Genomic DNA, 23,567 nt, shown 5'->3' on the forward strand with positions numbered 1-23,567 from the left:
AGTGAGACTGCGTGACAGAGCAGTTGGTGATAGAGCTATGAAGACATTCTAAGAGCTGTGAAGAAATTCCTTAAACAAGGTTTAAGGAAGAACTGGCCTTTACCAACGCACCCCCTCATCTGAGGGAATGTGGAGGAGGTAGTGTCATGGCGTAGGCATGTCTGGCTGCTTCTGGAACAGGATCACTCATATTTGTTGATGATGTAATGGAGGATCGCAGCAGTAGGATGAATTTCGACAGATCTGTCCATACACTTGGGCCATAGATTTGATTCAGTTATTTAAGGGTAATGCAACCAAATAATTATTTGTTTGATTTACTTTGATTTTGCAAAACTAAGTTAACATTTACAATTGTTAGCTAACTTCTGCACAGCTGAAAATGGGGGAACTCAACATGAACAGCTGTTTCTGTAAAATTGTAAAACACGCACATGTCAATATATAAAATGTTTTTGAATTATTCTGCAGAGAGTAGCAACTGACAACTACCCTTTGAAGAGTGTTTCCGGTCAGTTGGACAGGTGTTTCGGGGTTTTGCTTCATATTGTCCATCAACTCTAGAGGTATTCCCTGGCCTACCATGTCCTGTTTTTATTCTTAATGATGTTCCAAACTATTTATTTTGGGAAGCATATTCTGGCATATGTCTGCTTTTGTTTTTGGCATATGTCTCTTTTGGCATATGTCTCAGCCTCATAATTGCTTCCTTGACTGTCATTGGCACAAGTCAAGTCTAGATACTGAAAGCTTTCTTATGCCTGCACTATGGAAGCAATTGAATACACTTGACTTATCAGAAGCCAACTGTCCAATTACCTTTCTTCCGCTAACATGGAGGGGATGTATAAAAACAGATGCCATTCCAACTCAGATCACCTGATATAGTTGTAAATACCCTCAAATTAAAGGCGACTCTGCACTTTATCCTCATATTCAAGAACAGGAATTGTAAGACTGCCTGAATACTTATGGACTGCACTGTAATTCAAAAGAAAAAATATAAAGTAAATGAAAGTGAAGAGTAATTCATAATAATTATACTTTGAATGATACTTTTGATACTCTTTTGACTTCATACAGCAGAGCTGTTTAAAACGTGAAACTCAGGCCTTGCGTAACCCAACTGGTCACCCTGACATTGTCACGTCACCTCAGTCTCACCCTCCCAGACTTTTTCCTTTTGAGAGTTTAGACTGAAGGCAGTCACGTCTGTTGCAGGAAACCAGGGCAGTTCAGCAGGGTGAGCAGTTACCTTGCCTCAGACCCTGGGCACTAAAAAAGCCCCATTCATTTCCATTTCATAAGAAGGCTGCCTGTGCCCTCCACTGGTAGCCTGGCTCAACTGTTGATCTCAGCGGTGATCTAGGAACTAAGTGGGCGTGTGCATCAAAGGTCTGAGACAGGCTGAGAAAAACTTGAAGGCAATCAGACTGAGGTCAACTTAGGACATAAGTCAACACTTCAACATTTCTTGTCACTTGTTATTTTTGCTTGTTTCTTTCTTTTGGCCCAGCTGAACAACATCAACCTGAACAATATGAAAACAAGTCTGAACACCTCTCTTTAGTAGTGTTTTAATTAAGTGAGCAGCCCTGGGAGTAATTCTGTGGCATGGGCTGGGGTTATGATCCAAGCCCTGCCCCCTTCTCAAGATGGGGGGCTGAAAGAGTATAAAACATATAGGGCTGTCCAGCCAAGCATAAGGAAGTGAAAAGCGTGCATGTTTCTTGCTCTATGTCTGCTCCTGTTTCACCTACTTTAAAAAAAATAAGATGTTGTCTCGGTAAGTGAACAATGGGAAATCTCTAAATGGCGCATTATCGGTTACCGGGCTTACAGAGAAGGCATAGCGACGTTTAAAAAGGGATTGCATTTCAGTTTCCTTATACAAAATGCCAGCATTGGGTGAGACTGAAATAGAGGCTTTTGTTAAATGTGAGATATTTTGTCAGGCCTTCAACCTGTTCAATAAAGGCTTTGACAGTAAATACAATGCATTGATTTATGTATTGTATTTATATAATTTTATTTAGCTAGCTAGCATGCTTATCATAATAGCTGTTAATCACTGGAATACAAATATTTAGGTTTTTTGTTGTTGAAAATTACTGTGTTGTTAAAGTTTGACTGATTAGAATTTTCTGTAGAGTATGTGCACTGATATTTCAAACTGCAAATACTTCTGAAGGCTCAAGGATTATCTCCTATAAGGAACTTATCAAACATTAGACTTTTCCATTACTGATTGGTCTGACTTTGTTGCATTTGATGACTGCTAGTGGCTGCCATACAGATGTGAATATTTTTATCTATCATCTTGATTGTATTTATTTTCAGTTGATGAATACATGCATTTATGTTTGTTTTAATTATCATTGCTGTTACTATTATGACATGATGACTAAATTACCTCAGAATCATTTTAAAAAAGTACAGGAGTATGTATTGCTGATAACTGGAGATAATTATTGTTAGATTATTGTTATTCACTGCAGCTTTTGCTTTCTTAAGTGATGTATATATCAGCCAACCAAACTTGCATGTTGTGAGGTTACATTGTCAAAATTAGAGCATGCATTATTTTAATTTGATTGAACATGAATATGGAGTTAAGTGGAATGTCAGTATTCAGATGCTTAAGGTACAGTAGCTCTGTGACTATCCTTACTACAAATCACATACATTATATTTGTATGTTGTCCCAGCATGCAAAATAATGTAATATTGATTTATTATGATAATATTATGATGAATTTCAGAAAATGACCATATTTGAATTACCAGTGTTTTAATATTATATTATATATCATTATAAATATTTGCAGTATATACATAACATTTATGGTTACAATTTACATTATCTCTATCTCATTTAGCATTAGCATAAGCATTATGCATTCATGAGCATAACAAAAGGATTACATTGCAATTACATAGAGGGTTCTGAAGGCTTTATAACATGTTTTACTTATCATCTCATGATGCTGTTATGTTGTGAAGTCTTCAAAATACATTCGTAACAACCATACAATACAATATGTATGTATGCATTATTTTACCAAGAGAAATGTTCATGACTTTACAATAACTAAGTACATGAAATTAATTCATGAAGCCTTCGTGTATGATTAAGCTTTGTACCTAACTGTATACCTCATGGCATAGCATTATGAAAGTCATGACCTCACATTAGTCATGATGTGAACCTCGGACCTATGCCAGGAGGTGACATAATGGATACATGCATATGGTTTTGTTTGGCTGCAGTGTATTTTGAAGAAAACCCTCAATTGTTCAATAGTTAAACGTGCATTCATGGATATGTGCTATTATCCACAACACAACAGCTTCATGACAAAATCTGTAAAACATGTCATAAAACATTCATAAGGCTCTATGTAATTGTAATGTAATGCTTCTGTAATGTTCATGAATGCATAACTGATGTACGAATGTAAGAAAATATTACAATATTTACTATAATAGATACAATGCATAACATGTCTGTAACTTTCTGAGATGTCTCTATTGCTTTCTCTTTCTCCAGAAATATTTTAATATTTTCAGCAGTGGTCTTTTTGGCACCTATATTTTCAACGGCTCCAGTTGAAGGTATGACATGTAAGGATTGCTGCAGCAATTAGACTTCTTTTCTGCCCCAGACAGGCTGGCATCCTGTACTGTAGGAGAACAGCCCCTGGGGCACGTAGGCTACAGCTCTCACTAACACAGAGAAGAGCTTTATATAAGCTGTTATTTGACATTTTCAGAAAGAGCTGTTTCTACAGGAGGAAAATGTTTGGCATCGAGAAGGAAATCAGGGAGAAGGAAAGCCTTAAGGGAGATGTAATGCTATGGCCTATTAGCCGGAGAGGTGACAGCACCATTGTCCCAATTAACAATGGTCAGGCTGGGTTTGGGGACCAACAGAGTCCCCTTACCCCAGGACAATGACAGGCGAGCGCTGAGATTTCACAGCCGAGGGGAAACCTTCCAGAAACTTCCCACTCTGAATCAAAAGTCCCGAACAAAATCAAACTGTTGTTCAACCAGGAGACACACGTGTGAATATTTGCACGGTGGCTGGAACCCTTTCTGTAATTGATAATGACAGATAAAGACAGACATACAAGTAAACATATTTTTTTTTGGTGATATGTGATTTTTATTTTCAGAGAAAGAACTAGAAGAAGCAGAGTTGGAAGTGGAGACTGCAGAGGAGCTTTCTGAAGAGGAAGAAGGTAGGGAAAGAGTTTTCCGACGCCGATGGGACCAGCAGATGTTCACAGCTGGTCATGGGTGGATTGTGTTTGCAAGACAAAATTTTGGTCTTTGCGGATACATTATTCACTGATGAGCAAATGAATGATATGACCAGAACAACTCAAAAGGAAAAACAGAAAATGGCAAGTACTAATGGTAGTAACCATTATAAAAAATTAATAATTATTTTTGTAAATAATTCACTGCATATACCATTTAGGTTATATAATCAGTATACCAAAAATAATCGATAACTTAACCATAACATTTAAATACAGCATTAACCTCTTCATTTTTCATTCTGCTAAAAGCAATGTTCTCAAAGCAAATAAATAATTATAATGTACTATTTATAAATAATGAATATACATAAAGAAACATAAATAATAGCTTTCATTTCTTGTTTGTTTTAATATAATTGCCATGTTGCTTATTACATTGGCATATAACAGTACACAGAAATATTTAATAGCGACAATTGCTGAATTTAATATGTTTCCACATACTTTACATGCATGCAATAAATGATATTAACCCATATGATAAACTGAAGAACAGTATGGTCCAAACTGGTTGGGCCTTAACTCTCAGTAAAAAATAAATCCTATGGATAAAAATGAAGAAAAAACACAATATGAAAATATATTACTTAAAATTAATTCAAAATTGCTTTTCTGAAGGTCCCCATAATATGCTCAGGCATCAAATTGTACTGAAATGAAATTTGTCCTTAAATTTGAGTGAGAAGGTTGAGCAAATATTTATTTTTCTTTTTAGTTTTTGTTTGGTTTTATATAGCATAATGAAGTGATATTAAAGTAAGCAGAATAAAATGACTTTAGTTCCACACTCAAAGTGATAGAACAGCATCAGTGTGGTTAGATGTAATCGACATTAAGTTTGTTATTTCTGAAGGCTTCCAAACACTTATGAAACATGGTTTTCATGAATGTTTTTTATGAACTGCATCAATTTCCCTTTCTTTTCAGATGAGGATGACTCGAAAAGTCGGGATATGAACATGGGTGAGAAGTTAAAAACTTGCCACCAATGTGTCAAACCCTCTCAGTTGCACTGTTGTACAAATCTGGGCATTTACCAAATGTCCAGTAATAACCCGAAAAAAGTAAAAAGACCAAAACTTAAATTTTCTTAAATGTTGTCAGCAAAGACATAATATTCATTGGACGACTTGCAATAAGCACAGCCACGGTACCTGAACATATGGAAAAGTAGCTTACCTCTAAGGTGTAATCTAAATCCTTACAGGTAAATAGATAATACCAATGGCCACAACCCCTATACAATTCCACCATTTTATTGGTCATAGTTGAAAAGAACACAAGCATTCCTATAAATACAAAACGAATCACATCCTTCTTATTTGAAACCCAGTTCACTGTGAGGATGAATGGATCCACTATTGGCAATGTTGGATTATATTTTTAAAGCTCTAAGAACTGATTCATTATAATAACGGATTAAATGTATTTAAAACATTATTTAAAACCTCAATCACATGAATGTTTTGGCTTCCCCACATTACAGACAATAAGTATGAAGAGTAACTTGACATTAAGGCTGTGCAAAAAACGAATTAAAAAAGATAAATAAAAACTAAACTCAGTTAATCTAAACAAAATATCTTCTTCAATTAAACATAGGTTTAATACTAATCTAAAGCTAAACATGTACTTTAATAATTGTTGAACTGAGGGGGTTTTTACATTCTGGAAAAAAAAAGAGATAACCGTTGCTTTTGTTAGCGCAGATACGAGAATCTGTGTGAAGGGATATTTTTCTCCTAACAGGAAGCTGCCAAAGCAAACCATTCAGCTGAAGTTTGGCTTTATGAAAAGGAGACTTAGGATACTGTTTTTTCTCTTCTGTTTTAAAGGAATTGGAGCGCAGAAGGCCACCGCAGCACCGAAAGGCACGGGTAAGATGAAACTAATCCGGTCTTAGTCAGAGGAGACCACAAAGAACAGTAGCACTCACAGTTGTAACAATCATCTCCAGTAGGTTTAATGTAAGGTGCTGAGAGCAATTTTGGACTGTGCTGAGTTAGTGATACAGGAATTAGGAGGCAATGCCACTGGAACCCGAACAATTTAACTGCCAGACAATATTATTTATCAGCATCGTATCCTTTATCAGACCCCCAAAAATGTGCCTCCATCTTGCGTGTCCTACCATCGTGTTGTGAAGAAACAAATCCTTTGTTAAATTAACTTGTCCTACAGTATGTTAATTTGAAGGGGCTTAAGGGGGCTGCATCATGAACTTTGTTACTGCCCTGTCAAATTAGCTTGTCTGGACTGAAGGGAGGGTTTTCTTCAAGGTTCAGCTAGTCAGCATGATGCTTCGTTGGAAGGCGGTTCATCCAATGGTAAGAGAAAGTATTGCTTTTTGATATGTAAGTATGACTATTTCAAGCTGTTTACTATTTTCTACTGTTATGCAGTAGAAGATAACTCACACTGTCCATTCCAGAAGTTAGTTTTATTCCCAGAAAGCATTGGGAGGGCAGTAATTCAATGTAAAATCCAGTGGAACCCAGTTGGTGGTTGTTGCTGGAGGACATCTGCACTATTTCGCAGAATTCCATTGTCATTTCCTTTGTTTTAGGACACAGACTGAATGGGGGAAGTTCCTTACAGACCGGCTATCACTGTGAGTTTGACTTCCCTTCACTTGCTAGAAATTCTGCACAGTGTGATAACAATTCTCTGCAGAGTTAAATGTTAGTTATGAAAGTCTCTGTTTTCTAGCAACGTCAAGCAGTACTTCAGCCACAGGAGGAATTCAGGGTAACAGAAGAATGTACTTTTTCTAAACTGTCATGTGGTCATATTAATGTTGCAACATCTGATCACTGTGATAATGTATTCTTTGCTGCACATGCAATGCAGACACACAAAACAAACCTAAGACCTTATACCAGTAAACATATCAGTAATGAATATTAAAATGATATAATTACACATTTCTCTTTGCTTGTAATGCAGCATCAAATCGATATTATGAACATATTTTTGTTTTTGATGTGCAGGTGGAAATGTGGGAGAAGCACACATCCAGCCCTCCAGTTCTCATGGTAGGCCAACAGATCTTGAGTACTCCTTTTATCCACAGCTGGAAAAAAGGAACAAAAAAAGTTACATTTTGGTTTTAAATAAACCGCTTCTGTGTTGCAGATCCCAGTGCTGAAGTGCCCATAGGGTCGAGTATGGAGACAGGTTTTGCAGGTAAAATGTAAAATGCTTCATTTACTTTTCTATAAAAATTGCTTCAATGGGCATATCTGATTCTTCAGTTAAATATGAATGTTGTTTGCAGGTGCAGGGGATCATGGGAGTTCAATGACACAAGTGCATTCACCAGGTAATCATTCATCAAATCTTTTATGGAATATTAATTAATTATCAAACTTATAGGAGGAATACTTGGAAATTTGTGTTTCTGAGATGCTCTTCTGCATTTGAGTAATTGTCCTGTCAATTTGAACCAGTCTGTCCATTCTTCTCTGATCTCTCTCATTAACAAGGTGTTCTTGATCTGGAATATTGTAGTTCCTATAACTGTTAAAAGTTTTTTTTTTCAATATAGGTGGTCCAGGTGTGTCTGACCCTGGTTCTCAGATCACGGCTCCAGGTAAGGCCTGCACCAATTAATTACCTGCCAAGCCAGTTTTAATACCTGCTGTATGAACAATATAGATTATCTAGAAACTATGTCCCCTATTTCCATTGCTTCAGTGGCACCTGATGCGGAATTTAATGGTAAGAAAATTAGAATACAATTTTCAAATTTGCGATGGCTGCAATCACTCTGTTCCCTCAGGAAACGGGCAGAAGCTTCTGGTGAATGGAGCACAAGAAGGTCCTGCAGGTGAGAAAGAGCTCTGGTGCTCAGACAGGACACAATATTTCATTTAGTTGCTGAGTTGTAGCATGTTAACATTAACCATTTGGGAAGAAATGAGAAGTCTAGATCAGGGGTGTCAAACTCCAGTCCTGGAGGGCCACAGTGTCTGCTGGTATTTGTGGTTTCCTTTCAATCAGCAGCCAATTAAGGCTTTGAAAACTAGGTGTGTGGACTCTTCAGCCAATTAAAGACTTTGAAATGTATCTCCCGTGCTGACGTACACCAAAAACCAGCAGACACTGCTGCCCTCCAGGACTGGAGTTTGACACCCCTGGTCTAGATGAACATCAAGCAGCAATAAAGCAAACACGACTGAATTTAAAGGGGAAATTCACAGATCCAGAATTTTTCAAATGTAATTTGAAAAAGACATTGGCTCTGTTGAGGTCTGTTGTATCATCACATCTCAGTAACACTATCTGGGTGGATAAATGGTCTAAGTGGAGATATAGCTTCATTTTATTTTTGGGTGAACTGCCTCTTAACCTGCCATTCAGCCAGTTAAGTCAGGGGCTCTCAGACTAGCTCACCTAAAATGCAAGATTATTGAATGGCAAATCAGCCTCAAGGCATTGTGGCTTAAGTGCCTTTCATCAGCTTTTGGAAGGATATGAATAAACATGAGGAAGCCTCACTTGGACTTCTCAGGTCAATGAAACTGTGAAGCTCACAAGTGGCACTCACAGATCTTATTTTAATATGTCATGGCACCCTGATTAAAATGTGAGTAAATGAAACAGACTAAATACATTTCAGGTCCAGTGGACCACTTTAGCATTGATCCCCATACAGACTTATTGGGTAAGTCATTCTGAACATATCCTGCTGTAAACAACCTTATTACTTATTACTACCATAAATGCACTGCACCAACCCCAGCTCCGGTTTGTACTTTATAGGCATGGCAGACGTCTTTTTCCCTGATATCCATGCAGCCGTGTCAGGTATTGTCAACCATTTTCATATTTTTGCAACATCAATTTGACCCTCCAGGAAAAAAACATAACATTTTCAATAATTATATCCAATTTTCTGCCAATGTTAAGTAGAGGTCAACATAATCCACTGGTGTTTATCTGATGCAATTTCTAGAAGGACACAACGTAGAATTTACTGTACATCCATTTTAGTGTTATCAATGTGATCCAGGGCAATTGTTGTCATTTCTGACCCAGCCCATTACTGGCCTGTGATGAGGCACAGAAACAATATTATTTCCCTTAAATTCTCTTAAAGTGTAATTTTCTTCATAGGAATTATTTTGGATCCTTTCCCTTATTCTTCATTGTGCCTCTTCTTGTAGTTTTACTTTTTATGGTTTTTAAAACTCCCTCAAATTTCCTAGATTAAAATATACTGTATATGATACAAGTAAAATAATGATTTTGCTCCATTACTATGACTAAATTTGCATGTCAGCCCTATTTTGGCAGTAGTGACATACATGCTGTAAAATAAATGCTGTTTGCAGTTTAGTATGCAGTTGTTTCATATATTCCACCAAAGCATGATATTTACTAAAATAACAGAATTTCTTTCTGTATCAAATAAATTGCAAGCAGGTGCCATTTAAGATAAAACAAGTCAAGTTATAAAATGTAATCAATGTCATCAGATCACACAGGAGTCAGTTCACAGATAGCTTCGACAGGTGAGTCTGTCAATTTGTCACAGGTAACTGGCACCTTGCAAGTGGGGAAAAAATACCATGCATTATGGATCTCTATATGATGTACCTCATGCTGAATTCAATACATACGGCTAAATAGATAGATAGATAGATAGATACTTTATTCATCCCGAGGGAAATTTTAGATTTTAAATGGTATATGAAAAGTAAAATAAAAGAGGTGCGATCTTATGCTGACAAACTAATTGAATAATGATCATATAATTTATTAAACTGACAATACTATGCCAGTTTCCTCCAGTCATTTCTTCAAGAAAAAGTAGTTTAAATTAGATTGATACGTCTCACTGGTCACTGGACTGTAATTTCAGATCTTGGTCTGGATCCAGGACAGTCCTCCAGTAGCGGTTTCCATCCGGACGCCCCAGGTACTGCTGGCTCACTGCAGTCCGACAGGTCCGATAAATCTCTCTGCCTCTTGCACATGTGTCATCTCCCTCAGGCTAACTCTACCACGCCTTGGAGAACGTTTTTTTTCCGACTCGCGATTGTAAATTTACGGTCGTTTCCTGTCCCGAAACATCACCGGAGCCGTGTGTTTCTTGCCGCCCGTGCGCTTAATTTATCATTTTGCGCTCCTGTGCGAGCCCATTGGAGCAAATGGGTGTTAATTCCACAAGTCTTTTAGTGACTCTGTTTTTATTGGGGATCTGTCTGGGAGCAGTTCTCGGAGGTCAGTGGCTCTCCCTAAGATTCCCTATAATCAGCAGGGTTGGGCAGCAGATACCAAAGAACCTACACAACCCTGAACACAACATACTCCCAGCCCTGAAGGTCCTGGGTGCATACATACATCATTGCACTGGACTGCATCTGATATCCATCTGTATTCTTTTCCATAAGATATTTTGAGTGTTTGGAGACACAGTACCACAGCAAGGGATGACTATTCATCAATCTCTTGGAGGAGAGCTCTGGAAAGTCAACTTTCCATAGATTTTATTATTTGAAAATAGTAAATGATTCAAAATCAACGAGTTGATTAATGATAAGATTATTGAAATGCGATTCTTTCTCAAGCAAAAGGTTATTTTCACAAAATAAAACTTTCCTGTTTCATTTTCTCAGCCACAAGTCTTCTTTACACAGTAGTGAATGACAGGCAAACAGATTCTACAGGTAAACAAAATGAATACAGTAGCCTCCAATATCATTAAAAAGGCAGAACATAAATAACACAGATAACTGCCTATATTGCTGACTCGAAATGGGAACATTATGTTCAGAGAAAAATATTATATTTCAACAAGTAATTTTATTCTCAAAAAGGTAAGTTAAGATAATTATTTTCAGCACCCAATTCACCCTCCCTTTCCATGCATAACACTATTGAGTCATCATTCATTCAGTTTTACAAGATTGGTGAACATATTAAAATCTAAATCAGCAATGGTTACTTGACCACAAAATGATTATTATGCAATGGCCATCACAGTCTCCAGACTTGTTCCATTCAGAAATGTAGTTTGAATTGAAGAGTGCAGTCCACAAACATAGACAGAAAGATGAGGGATTTTTAAAGCTTATGCATGGAGGAATGGTCAAAGATCTGCCGATATGTTGACCAATGTCACAATAGATGATGACTTAGTAATATTATCCTTACAATGGGTGGGTGCACAACTTGCTGAAAACAATTTTATTTTGGGAAATAAAATTAATTGTTCATTTTCTTTTTATGTTTCAAAAATAATTATCTCTGATTATCTAATTATCTCTGAGCAATTGTATTAGAATGAAAGAATATAATATTTGAGCTTATAATGTACGTAGCTCAATACCTGTGTTGATTATTTTAGACAGCTTATTTGCTCATCTTTAACAAGTGTGCAAATAATTTTCAAAGGCACTATATACTTCATATTAGTGTATGATGCAAAGCATTCAACCATAAAACAAATTTCCATGTCCAGTGTCTCTGTTTGTAGTTCCAGCTGATCCATCAGCATTTGCCCACCCATCACTAGACTCAACAAGTCTGTGCTGTGTACTTTTAAATGAACATCCATCATTTAAAAAAATTCTGATGTCTTTTCATAAGTCCTTTATCTTGTATGCCTTGTGTAATAGGATTACCCTGTACAATTCATATGTTAATTCATATTCAAGATAATTCACATGTTTAGCATTATATTACCAGAGATGGCTCCTGCAGTTGACACACTTACCCCTCAAGACACTGCTATCAACTACTTCTCTTGTGTCTGTATTTCCAGGTGGTGGTGACATCAGCAGTTTTGGTGATCACTCACTTGCCCCTGGTGACACAGGTGAGGCATGTGAGATAAGGCTCCAAGTGCAAACCACAGATGAGTCTCACCCTTTTTATACAGTGGGGTGCCTTGCAGTACAATCACCCCAAAACCCAAAATGGTCAGTGAACACAGTGCCATGCTATGCTTGAGGAGATATACATGATGTACAAGACAGCATGACTAACATGTTCAGTTTGTTCCCTATATATCTGCAGCAGGTTTTGGGGCTCAGGATGTTCAAACCAGCTTTCTGTCAGACACAACAAGTGAGTAAACATAACCTGAACACTAATAAAGCCAATAACTACAAGTAAGTATGATAGTATAGATGTTATTTTTTGGGGAGATGATCTGCTCAATTCCATTTGTTTAATTTAATTTTATTTTATTTTCAAGAAATAATTTAATGTAATCTGAAAGAACCAATTGGCAGACTGGATGGTTCAGTTAGATTTTTTTTTTTTATTGAATTAAATTTTTGGTCTTGACTCAGGCATCTGTTTCATTATTTGCTCCTTAAGAACCCAAATCCTTAAAGGATAAGAACAGTTGATTGTCTGTTGTTGTTTTAATTATCAAGTGTGGCTGATTGGTTGTTGGTGTTCTCTTTCATCCTGTCATTGTCCATGTCGAATGAGATGGCATGAGACACCTTCATTTTCAGTTGTTTGTTTCAGGTGAAGCAGTACTCTCTGATATGATGTCACATATAGACCATTCCCACATAGACTACCCAGGTAGATCATATCAAACCCAATCATTGCCTTGGATTTAAATACAAATGAAAGATTACTGGATTAAAGCAATATTTAGCTAGCCATGGCAATGTGACTGAAATCACTGATAAGTAACTGTTCACAGCAACATCTAGTAAATTTGAGAATAGTTTCATACTAAAAGAAAATACAGAGTGAAAACTTCACTGTGCATTTCAGGTGCTGCTGATGTAGCCAGTACTGAGTCTACCTCTAGTAACGGTAAGCAGGGGGTTTCATCTCAGTATTTCAGTGTTTCAGAATTTTTTTTAAAAATATTATTATGATTTTGAATAGGATATATAGGGAGCTCCATAATATTAGGTATAAGATTGTAATCAAATGTTTGGAACAAATGGCTTCACATGTGTTTCTGATTAGTCAGATATGTTATTGCTTTCATACTGCAGGTAAAAGAGAGTTTTCAGTATCCAGTCTTGATTCTTTGGATAATTAGATTGCCTTTGGAGTCTGTTATTGGTGTTTTTCAACCTGAGGACTAGAGTTGTGCCAATGAAAGTTAAGAAAGCTATAATTGGGCTGAGAAATATGAAAAAAAGACAAAGGCCAAAATGTAGGCTGACCAAAATCCACTATTTGGAGCATCATTAAGAAGAAAGAGAGCACAGGTGAGCTCAGCTGTCACAAAGGAAGGCAAAGGAAGGCCAAGGAAGACTTGATGACTTAAAAATTGTGACCATACTGAAAAGAAACCCTGCACACCTATCAACCATATCAAAAACACTCTTCAGGAGGCAGGTGTGGATGTGACTACTGTCCACAGAAGACTTCATGCAGAGGTTACACTGTTAGATGCAAGCCACTAGTTAGATGTACCTAAAAGAGCCTGCTGAGTTCTGAGACCAAGATTTACTTGTATCAGAGTGATGGCAAGAGCGAATTGTGGAGGCCAAAAGGAACTGCTTAAATCCCAAAGCACCCCCTCCCATATATGAGACATGGTGGGGGGTGTTATGGTTTGGGCATGTATGTCTAGCACAGTTACTGGCTCACTTGTCTTCAATGATGATATACCTGCTGATAACAGAGCAGCCAACTGAATTCTGAAGTATCCAGAAGCGTTGTATCTGCTCAAATTCAACAAAATACCTCCAAACTCGTTGGATGTCACTTCATCCAACAGCAAAACAATGATCCCAAACATACTGCAAAAGCAAGCAAGTGTTTCAAAGACAACTGTCAAATACTTGACTGGCCAAATTATTCACCTGATCAGAATCCAAATGAACATTCATTTCATATGCTGAAGATGAAGCAGAAAGCATCTAGCCACTGAAACAAACAAGAACTGAAGATGGCTGCAGTACAGGTCTGGCACAGCATCACCAGTTACTCAGAGATATATCATCATCTGTAACGAGTTTTTTGGCAGAGAGGTGGCAGAAGAATACAGTGGAAGGGCAGATAGAGATCTGAGCTGGAAGTTGTTTGAAGGAGCTGTGAATGTCTGCAGCTTTCTTGTTGAAGAAGGTTGCAAAGTCATTTGCAGTAAGGAAGGAGGGGGTGGGGGAAGTGGGCTAATGAGGAAGGATAAATAACATAACAGCTTGGGTGGAATAGAAGATGAAGAGGAATTTAGTTTAAATTAAATTTAGTTTAATAAACAGAAACATTAGCAGATTGGATTGCTGAAGAACAAGCAGAGATAAGAGCCTGGTAGGTGGACAGATATGCTGCAGCATAATAGGAGGACTTGAAGAGGATAGCTTGGAGGCAAGAAAGATGCAAGAGATAAGAAAGTCTTGGGCTGATGACAAGGAGCAAAGATGTGTAAATGTACTGAAGTCAATTGCTAGCGAAGAAAATAATTACGGTAGCGTGTGAAAGGTTGCTTAGTTGTAATTGATTGTGAAAGAGGATAGAAGGACAGTACATGTAGGTTTAGAGAAAATAGGAATAAAGAATTAAACAAAATAGCGGTCAGAGCTCGATCATCCACAAAAACAGGGGGATGTCCAGCTCCTCAAGGAATATTTGTGGAAGATGATGAGGATGATAGAGACCAATAGCAATTAGCAATTCACTAGAGCTGGGGATAATTATGGCATGGAAATCAAGAGATAGTAGAATTTCCAAGATTTGGAGGTATGTAACCCAGATCCATTACCCCTATCAGACAGTCCGGCAGAAGGGGTAGGACTAGTAGTAGGCAGAGGAGAGGAAATGGCCGCCAGTGACATTGTCCCAGTTGTCTAGGATGATCCATACCTGAGAGAGGGGAAGTAGGGAGCCAGAAGCCATGAAGAATGACTTCTGGACAGCAGTCTGGCTGTTCCACAGATCTGCAATGGTTCAACTAACACCAGGGGACTATGGATTGATTGAGGTTGGAGAGGGTTGAGAGAATCTCCTGTAGTGGATAGATGAACAGGCAGGAATGGAAATAACATCTTTCAGCATGATATGGAAGTGAAGCCAATTGGAGGCACATAGCCTGCATGAGGAAGGACAAGTGCAGCAAAACTTTCCTCTGGCTTTCCTCCATGGACTCCTGCAGACAGACTGACTACCTCATCTTCATCTGACCAAGTCTTCATTCAGGCCCGAATAATTCAAGAATAATTGCTAATTAAACACATTAGTCAGCACCCCAAGTTCCCCACACCTTCCTGGCCAAATTTCCAAAACTTTGAATCAAATCATCTAAACCATACATCTCATACATTTAGCAATCCCTCTATTATCTCAAGTAATATGGTGACTAGATTTCTGATACAAAATGGTTGTGCTGCATACCCATCTCGGTCAAAGGTAATGTTGAGGTGAGTACCCCCTTCACTATGAAAACAAAAACCACTGACATCCTGTGTTGAAAGGTTCATAGAAATGCGATGCATCTGCTAGATCTGGGATTTTCTGCATTTTGAGGCAGGGACCCCATACCCCCTGCCAGTTCATGATTGGAATCTCTGGGTGGAGGTTGAGATTTTAATCGTAGACCTGGGGGATGCTATCTATTCTACCATTACTACTCAGCCTCTTGGAAGCCCCTGTAAACATGATGCAATATTATGGAAAGACTACTGCATTACTACTGGAAGGAGGAAGGTAACATAACTTACCCTTGATGGTGGTACAATCGCCCTTGATGACGTGATCTTCTTTGTTTCAGGAAATGGAAATGGCCGTCATAGACCAGTAATAGCGATAGACCAAACAGGTATTCTAGCTCTATTTTATTTTACACAAAAATAAATTACTTTATTTGTGTAGATGATAATGTATATTTATATGCTTATTGTTATGTCAGCAGGCAATCAACTAGTCACTGACACCCACCATGATATGACAAGCAAGTTTAATTTAAATGTGATTAATTAACAAAAATTTTGAATGGTCATCAAAACAAACTTCTTTTAGGGACGTAATAGAATAAAAAACATGATGTTCAACTCTAGCACATTGGATTTGAAAGCAAACAATTAATATGAGGTCAAAGTGTCGACTGTCACATTTAATTTTATGTCATTTACATCCAAATGGGGTGATCCATGGAGGAATTCCATGCCTTTTTATACATACTGCCCCCATTTTAGGAAAATAAAAGTAATTGGACAGTTGGCTTCTCAGCTGTCAGGTGTATTGAATCACTTCCTTCATGCAGGGAGAAGAGAACTTTCAGTATCCAGTCTAGGCTTTCGATTGCCTTTATTGGCATTTTCTCATCCTGGCAAGTGAATAATAAAAAAATTATAATAATACTGCTGATTCTCTTACTATCAAAACATTATGTATGACAGAGCAATATTTGCATCTTAATTGTTATTTTTCTACATAACTAGGTTAGATCAGCAGGTTATCACTACAGCCAGGGTAATTATGTAAGCATCGTATTAGCAAAAAATGACCATGGGAGACTGTTCTTGGCCATCCATACCATCCATTTGATATATTAAATAAATAGAAATATATAGAAAAGACAACAATGGAAAGGTTGTCTTTGCCATAAACTACATCAAACTATGAAAAAATATGTGACGGTTCCAATAGATAATGTGTAACATTCGTATTTGTATCAACTTTCTTACCCTTTAGTTGACCCTCACGGCATTGATTCTCAGCTTGATTCAACAGGTGTGTTCAGTAAATGTTGTTATTCTTCTCAGGAGTGGAAAGACTCAACTGCTTGCACATTATGTCATTAAAGATAGCAGAAGGAAATTAATGAATTAATGCATTTGGCTGTTCAATTAAATTAGCTGCATATGGACACTTAATTATTTGTTGTGCACAGAATATAGGCATTGTAGAATGTCAGGAGTTCACTGTTCGATGCATACATATGAAAGTGAAATGATTTGTCAGTTATAACAGGAGTAGAAGCTCACACCATCATCCCTCAGACAGATGTAATGGGTAAGTCAACCGTTTGCCCTGATCATATGTCATTATGTTGGTGCAGTAGCTCCATAGGGTGATGCACAAGAGTACAGGTGCGTTCAGTTGGTTAGGGGTGCATATTTCATCATTCTCTAGTGACCCCCGCTGGTCAATTGGGTGCCTGTAAACTGCAGCAGGCCTAAAGCTGCATATGAAAGGTCTTCACTCTGTGCAAGACTGGCTGTGAGCTGTAGTGAATAAAGGAGCATGCTGGTGACACCATGTGTTTTGGATGAGAGCCATGGATGTCCACACTATCCAGAGTTAGCAGTGGGGAGGAAGAATGAACACAGCTGCGGTTGCAAATTGGAGATTAAAAATTATGGTGGGAACTGGACATGCTCAGTCCAACTTTGGCACAATATTTCACAAATATATCAACATAAATTAACTATGCTCTATTAACTGTGGTCAACCAGCTACCAGCTGTTTCAAAACCTATAGCTTAAGCTGTTTTAATTGGCAGAGATGTTTTATGTTTAAGAATTCAAGAATATTAGCTTATTTGTTTGCTAGATATATTATGTATGCATATTATATATGCATCTAATATCTGTATATTAACAGGTCTCTGTCATTGTTCTACTTTTTTGAAAATGTTTATTTTTCAATTACTGTGTGGGGGTAAAATGTTTTCTGATTTCAGGAGAAGGGAGCTTGCATGATGCAATGCCCCACACGGATATTACAGGTAGCAGCTCTTATTTTTCAGATTTTTTTATCCTTATAGTTCCTACATAAATTCACAAACATTTAAATTCAGAATTGTATACACAAATAATAATATGGAAATTTGTCCAATACCAATATAATTTCTCATAAATCATGTATCACATCACTTTAAAACTTAAGAGAAGAAGCTTATGTTGGACCATGTTGGTAAAAAACCACTAAAGCTGATCTTGTACAAAATTCTGCTGAAAACTTTCAAGAAACTTGATCTGTGTTGGGCAACAATCATGCAATATCAAAAATGTTTTAATAACAATTTAAGATCAAAAATACAAATGAGTGACAATGGTTCATAAAGCTGCCAGTTAAGTTTGATCAGTTAAAACACATGACAACATAGACTACACATACAGTAGCATAAGTAACTTTGATGAGGATGAGGCTTACATTTCCCTTCTCCATTTCAACCATAAACGTTCTTACAGAAGGCTTAAACATACATGCTATTACAGTAATTGAGGGCATGCTGGTAGTAGGTAATTTCAGTGTTACTGTGTGAACAGATCTGGGAATGGAAACTGTGACCAGCTCCCACATACCGGCAGATGCCACTGGTAAGAAAAAAAGACTCATCAATGCTGCACGTTTCAAAGAACAATGCTGTATCCAACATTGTCACACAAATAAATTCAGGCATCATGTAACAGATCATTCTGCACATTTTTAGTCCACAATCATACTTTCAAGCTTTTTCACCTGTTCAGTTCTTTAGCTCCCCATGATTATCAGCACCAAATCTTATCTACTGTATGCCTTCCTAAATGGCTTGCTAATGATACTTTTCAACTATTCACAATTTATTAATTATTCATTAGGCAGACACTTTTAGCCAAGGCAACCTGCTATATACTGCTATATGCTATATGGGCGGCCTGTAGCGTAGTGGTTAAGGTAATTGACTGGGACATGCAAGGTCGGTGGTGCTAATCTCAGTGTAGCCACAATAAAATCCGCACAGCCGTTGGGCCCTTGAGCAAGGCCCTTAACCCTGCATTGCTCCAGGGGAGGATTGTCTCCTGCTTAGTCTAATCAACTGTACGCTCTGGATAAGAGTGTCTGCTAAATGCAATATGTACAGACATTTGCAATAGACAGCTAAAGGTATGTTTTGTTGGTGTGTTTTAGTTACAGGGGACATACTCAGCTCCAGTGCACTGGGTACTGCAGGTAAGTATCTGTCTCCCAATGTGTTGTCAGCTGCGCATACATGGTTTAAGCCTAACTGCTGCCATGCAGTTGAAAGCAACCAAAGAAAATGTGCTATCAATACTTACATCTGATGATATATTTCCTCCATTCATTTCACAAATGATGCCTCCATGGGAAGTGTGAACATAGCACCTTAGATGAGGAATTCCCACTATGGGGAAATTAATGATCTTGTTGCGGTCTCCATGTTTCATGTGGTAATATATGGTTCATCTCCATCACAGGACTTGGAGAGGCAGTTATGGACAGTGGGCACACAAACACTACAGGTCAGTGCAGTTACTCTCATACAGTTATAATGTAGTCCTTATAGTCCCCATTCAAAATTATCATGCAAAATTATCCACCAACGGAGAGTTTAGCCCTGCTTCTTTGGGGGGAAATTTGGAATAATTTAGAATAATTTAACTTGGAATAAATGTTTATTTCTGGATTACAGAATTGTTCCTTGGGTCTGGACTTGAGGCAGGCATAACGGGTAAGTTCAACCAACGTACAGCTTTGTCACAGCGCTATTAAAGAAGGTTCCTACATAACTCTGAATAACACAACCTGTATTCATTTGAGTTCCCAAATAATGTCAGACAGAACACATATACTATACTGTAATCACTCTGTGCTCCAGATTCGGTCAACCTGCAAGGTGAACACATTGAGACGGCAGTTCCAGGTGGGTCCACCTTGCACAGGTTTGGTCTCTGACTGACCAGTCACATTCAGAGAATTGACACTCATGCACCCAGGGGGGGTTCAGCAGCCTCAGTCACTGTTAATGTGGTGCTTCAGTTACAGGGGACACGCTCAACACCATGTCTCAGGCAGGCGGTGTGGGCACGGGTAAGAACACATATCCTCATTAGACCATCGCTGTTAAAGGCATACTAAGCAGGATTTATACCTTGAGTTTATAAAGTAACTGTGGTAAGGCATATCTGATGCACTGGTAATCTCAAATTTGTGTGCCTTTATCTGTACTTTACTCTGTTATTATAAAATGGGTTTGGGATATTTCTGGGCGCTCTTTTCTGTGCGTGGATGGGTCAGTGTGGCGGGCAGGGCCTGTGAAGTGGAATCGGGTTTGAGCGGAGTGTTTGTAGGTAGCCAGCTATGCAATGGCAGAGGTGAAGACTGAAAACCACAAACTGATGGTGCTCATTAAAAAAAATAAACCATGGAAATGCTTTTCCTTGCTGGTAACAGCTATATAAAAAAAAACTGAGATATAAAGATACAAACTGATGAAAAAAATGAGTGGGGGTGAGGGTGGAGGAGGGGACTTATTTGATTGTAAACAGAGGATCGTAGCAAGGCTAATATCCTGCATAGTATGCCACTAAATAAAATATACAAAATTCAATAAGGAAACTTGTTTCTAACCTGACATACATTTTTAGTTACAGCTAATCCACAGGGAGTCCATGACGGTTTAAGTAAGTTTGGTCATTGCCATTATTTCTATATTCTCCCATTCCAAATAAAAAGCATCTTCAGCAGACGAAACAGAGAACATGCCATACACACAGGCGGTTGTGAGAACTGGCGGTTGTGATACTAAGAGCGGAAATACACATGTTGACAGTTTCCAGACATGGATGTGCTTGACACTGTTTGAAATGATTCGCATTGATGATTTGCAGAATAAATACCGCCCTCTCCAAGTTCTGATGATCTTCATATGCTGCATCAAAAACATTCATTAGGATAGCAGCATCTCCCGATACCATTCTCAATGGATACTGCATTGGTTTGGTACTGATGCAATATACTGTACACCTGGAGCAATAAGATAGATAAACACAATCTCAAACACTGACCAGAACAGGACAAATTTGAATTGAGCCAGTAGCTGTTAGCATGTCTTGGGAAGAGCCATGCATTGTAAGATGGGCAGCAAATATGAAAGTGCTGTATAATTAATGTTTCTGGGCAATTCCACGGTGACTGACGTTACAACTGCTGGATATTTGGGTGGTAAAGCCCAATATAGCTACATAAAAGAGACTGATAAGAGTTATTGACGGCGTCTCATAATTTGGCTGTGTGTGTGGGCATGTGGTCAAACTATTAATTGGTTATACTATTCATTGGTTATTACAAATGTAAAACATGGTGGCAGCAGAAAGCTCTTCTACAGAAAACTCATCTGCTTTCAATTCACTTTCATTCTGTTTGCTCATGCCACGTCTTTGTCTCAGTAGGTCAGACAGGAATCACCCCACAAGGCCAGCGTGCTGGTAAGTTTAATGGGAGTTTGCCCTCTTTACCGCACACTCAAAATGGCTCCAGGTCACGGCCTCCTGTGGCTGGATGAGCTCGCCTGAGCAGTTACTCAAGTGTCCTTCTCTTTTCTCTGTTTTGCTTGCTCGTTTCAGCTTCCGCAGCTGAACAGTACATCACATCTGGTCAGGGTCCTCAAGGTGGGTATCTGAGACAGCTGATACTTTCTTGCAATTTACCTTTTTACTAAGACACCCCTGCACCCCATATCAATGAAAATACTTGCTCCTTCAAACAGGAGATGTACTGTTTAAAGGATTGTACTGGTATTACACATGTTTTGGATGAATGTCTGCCTAAGACATTCCAACATGTTTCTTAGAAGAAATACAGTGCTGTGTTGCACTAGAAGGACTGATCCCTAGGTGTACACTAACAAAAGACTATTAACAAAAATGTATGAAAATGTATAACTAGTCATTTGATGAGCACATCAACTGTTTTTGGAAGCTTTCAATTGTTGCATTAAGCACAAGTTCTAGCGCAATTTTGTTTTTCTCATGAGTGTTCATGCACCAAGACATACTCTTGGGCAATTAACTATGGTTTATTTTTTGTGTTTCAATGATTACAATGTACACTATACATGACTTCATTTTCTGCAGGTGATGAGATGATGTGTCTTCCATTTTACTTGGACAGGTTTTGACTGTTCATACGCAATGTACATTTTAAAGTGCATTTTATTTTGAAAAGCAGCACCTTTTGGGTGGCAAAACCAGATAAGTAATTGATACATCGATGCACTGAAGGACTGGTCTTGAATCTAAGCCTGACTGCACCAGTGCTGATTGTCACTGGGAGCTTCATGGCGTGATGCACAATTCGCAAGAGGTGGCTGGTTTAACTTGGTTGAAAGGATGCATTTTAATGTTAGCACTTTCCAAAAGTTATGTAAGGCGTTACAGCAATGGGGTGTGTGCTTGCGTTTGGCTAGTCCATATTGAGTTACCCCACATTAAAATGCATGAATTACCTTCACAACCTCCTGGACATTCCAGTGTATGAAGACTGATGATGATGACATACCAGCCACATAGGGCAGGTATCGTAACATATGACTCTTCAAGGTAACAGTATCATGTTTAACTGCTTATATTATGCAATTATGGATTACTTGATAAAACGTGTCCTATCACATTTGGCTTAGCGGTAGCCAAACTAATGTCGGCAAAATACAGTTGCATACCCATTATTTATTCAAATTAAATGTCAAGCGATACTGGGATTGAAACAGACCTGGGTCAAATACATTGTTGATCTTGCCTGGTCCAATTGAGCTGACCAAGAGGACCAGAAGGTGGGGTTTGCATTTTTTCAGTATATTTCCAATACACCAGTCAAGGTCTGTAAAGCGTTGAAAAGTATTTGAATCCAAAACACTTAAGTATTTGACCCAGATCTGGATTTAGCAGATTCTGGGCCTAACCATTTCTCTATTCCCCCCACCAAGGTACAGAAAATGTGGAACTGGAGGATACCTGCTGATTTTCACATCAAGCCTCGCGTGAGGATCTTACGCTACAGATTTCAGTGCATGGAACAATCTACCTGGAAGAGCAGTGACCCAGCCCACTAGCGATAGATTCACTCGTTTTACGTTTTTATTTTGACTATTTAAACAAAGATAACACTGTAAGTTTACTTTTACTATGTCTGTTAATAAACACCTGGCAATTTTATTTGAAGTTAAATGAAGGGAGATGGGAGAAATAAAGGGAAAGATGTTACAGGTTTCAGAGTGCGGCATAAAACTGAGCATCGTTACCCTGTCAAAAAATTACGTTGTACAAAAGCACAAAATTATTGAAACTTTAAGCTTTTATTTTTGCAATGTGTGCAAGTACTGTATTTCTTTGCTTAGATATATTTGAGCAATACTCTTCACCATTGTTACAAATTGTACATTGCCTTATGTATGTCATTTGAAAGTAATCTTTACATTAAAGTTACCGTCTATTTTGAACATCAAACTACATATGCTCCTTCTGTTCTACAGGCAGAAGGTATGATTTTTTGACTCACCGCCTTTTTCCTTATAAGTAATAATCTACA

The 23,567-nt window shown here is 38.1% G+C and overlaps 1 protein-coding gene across 1 annotated transcript; it reads left to right on the forward strand.

The window, feature by feature from the left end:
* Nucleotides 1-1,727: 1,727 nt before the first annotated feature.
* Nucleotides 1,728-23,485, forward strand: si:ch211-80h18.1 (uncharacterized protein LOC555593 homolog). Its single transcript, XM_061256030.1, has 31 exons — nucleotides 1,728-1,786; nucleotides 3,551-3,615; nucleotides 4,179-4,244; nucleotides 5,256-5,291; nucleotides 6,164-6,205; nucleotides 6,608-6,655; nucleotides 6,895-6,939; nucleotides 7,038-7,076; nucleotides 7,464-7,514; nucleotides 7,876-7,920; nucleotides 8,110-8,157; nucleotides 8,950-8,994; nucleotides 9,093-9,137; nucleotides 10,195-10,251; nucleotides 12,100-12,153; nucleotides 12,354-12,404; nucleotides 13,074-13,115; nucleotides 16,027-16,074; nucleotides 16,950-16,988; nucleotides 17,220-17,270; nucleotides 17,941-17,985; nucleotides 18,530-18,580; nucleotides 19,152-19,193; nucleotides 19,460-19,504; nucleotides 19,675-19,713; nucleotides 19,861-19,905; nucleotides 20,022-20,072; nucleotides 20,630-20,665; nucleotides 21,434-21,469; nucleotides 21,608-21,652; nucleotides 22,966-23,485. The coding sequence occupies exons 1-31, from the start codon at nucleotides 1,776-1,778 to the stop codon at nucleotides 22,998-23,000; spliced, it is 1,398 nt and encodes a 465-aa protein (XP_061112014.1). The 5' UTR covers nucleotides 1,728-1,775; the 3' UTR covers nucleotides 23,001-23,485.
* The last annotated feature ends 82 nt before the right edge of the window (nucleotides 23,486-23,567 follow it).

The sequence above is a fragment of the Conger conger genome, chromosome 9 (genome assembly GCF_963514075.1).
Source record: "Conger conger chromosome 9, fConCon1.1, whole genome shotgun sequence".
Lineage (NCBI taxonomy): Eukaryota > Metazoa > Chordata > Actinopteri > Anguilliformes > Congridae > Conger > Conger conger.

Excerpts from the sequence above, each read along its gene's own strand:
- si:ch211-80h18.1 (XM_061256030.1), top strand. Across the intron at positions 6,206-6,607 it reads CGCAGCACCGAAAGGCACGG|GTTCAGCTAGTCAGCATGAT; the intron begins GTAAGATGAAAC and ends GTTTTCTTCAAG. Across the intron at positions 16,989-17,219 it reads TTCTCAGCTTGATTCAACAG|TTATAACAGGAGTAGAAGCT; the intron begins GTGTGTTCAGTA and ends ATGATTTGTCAG.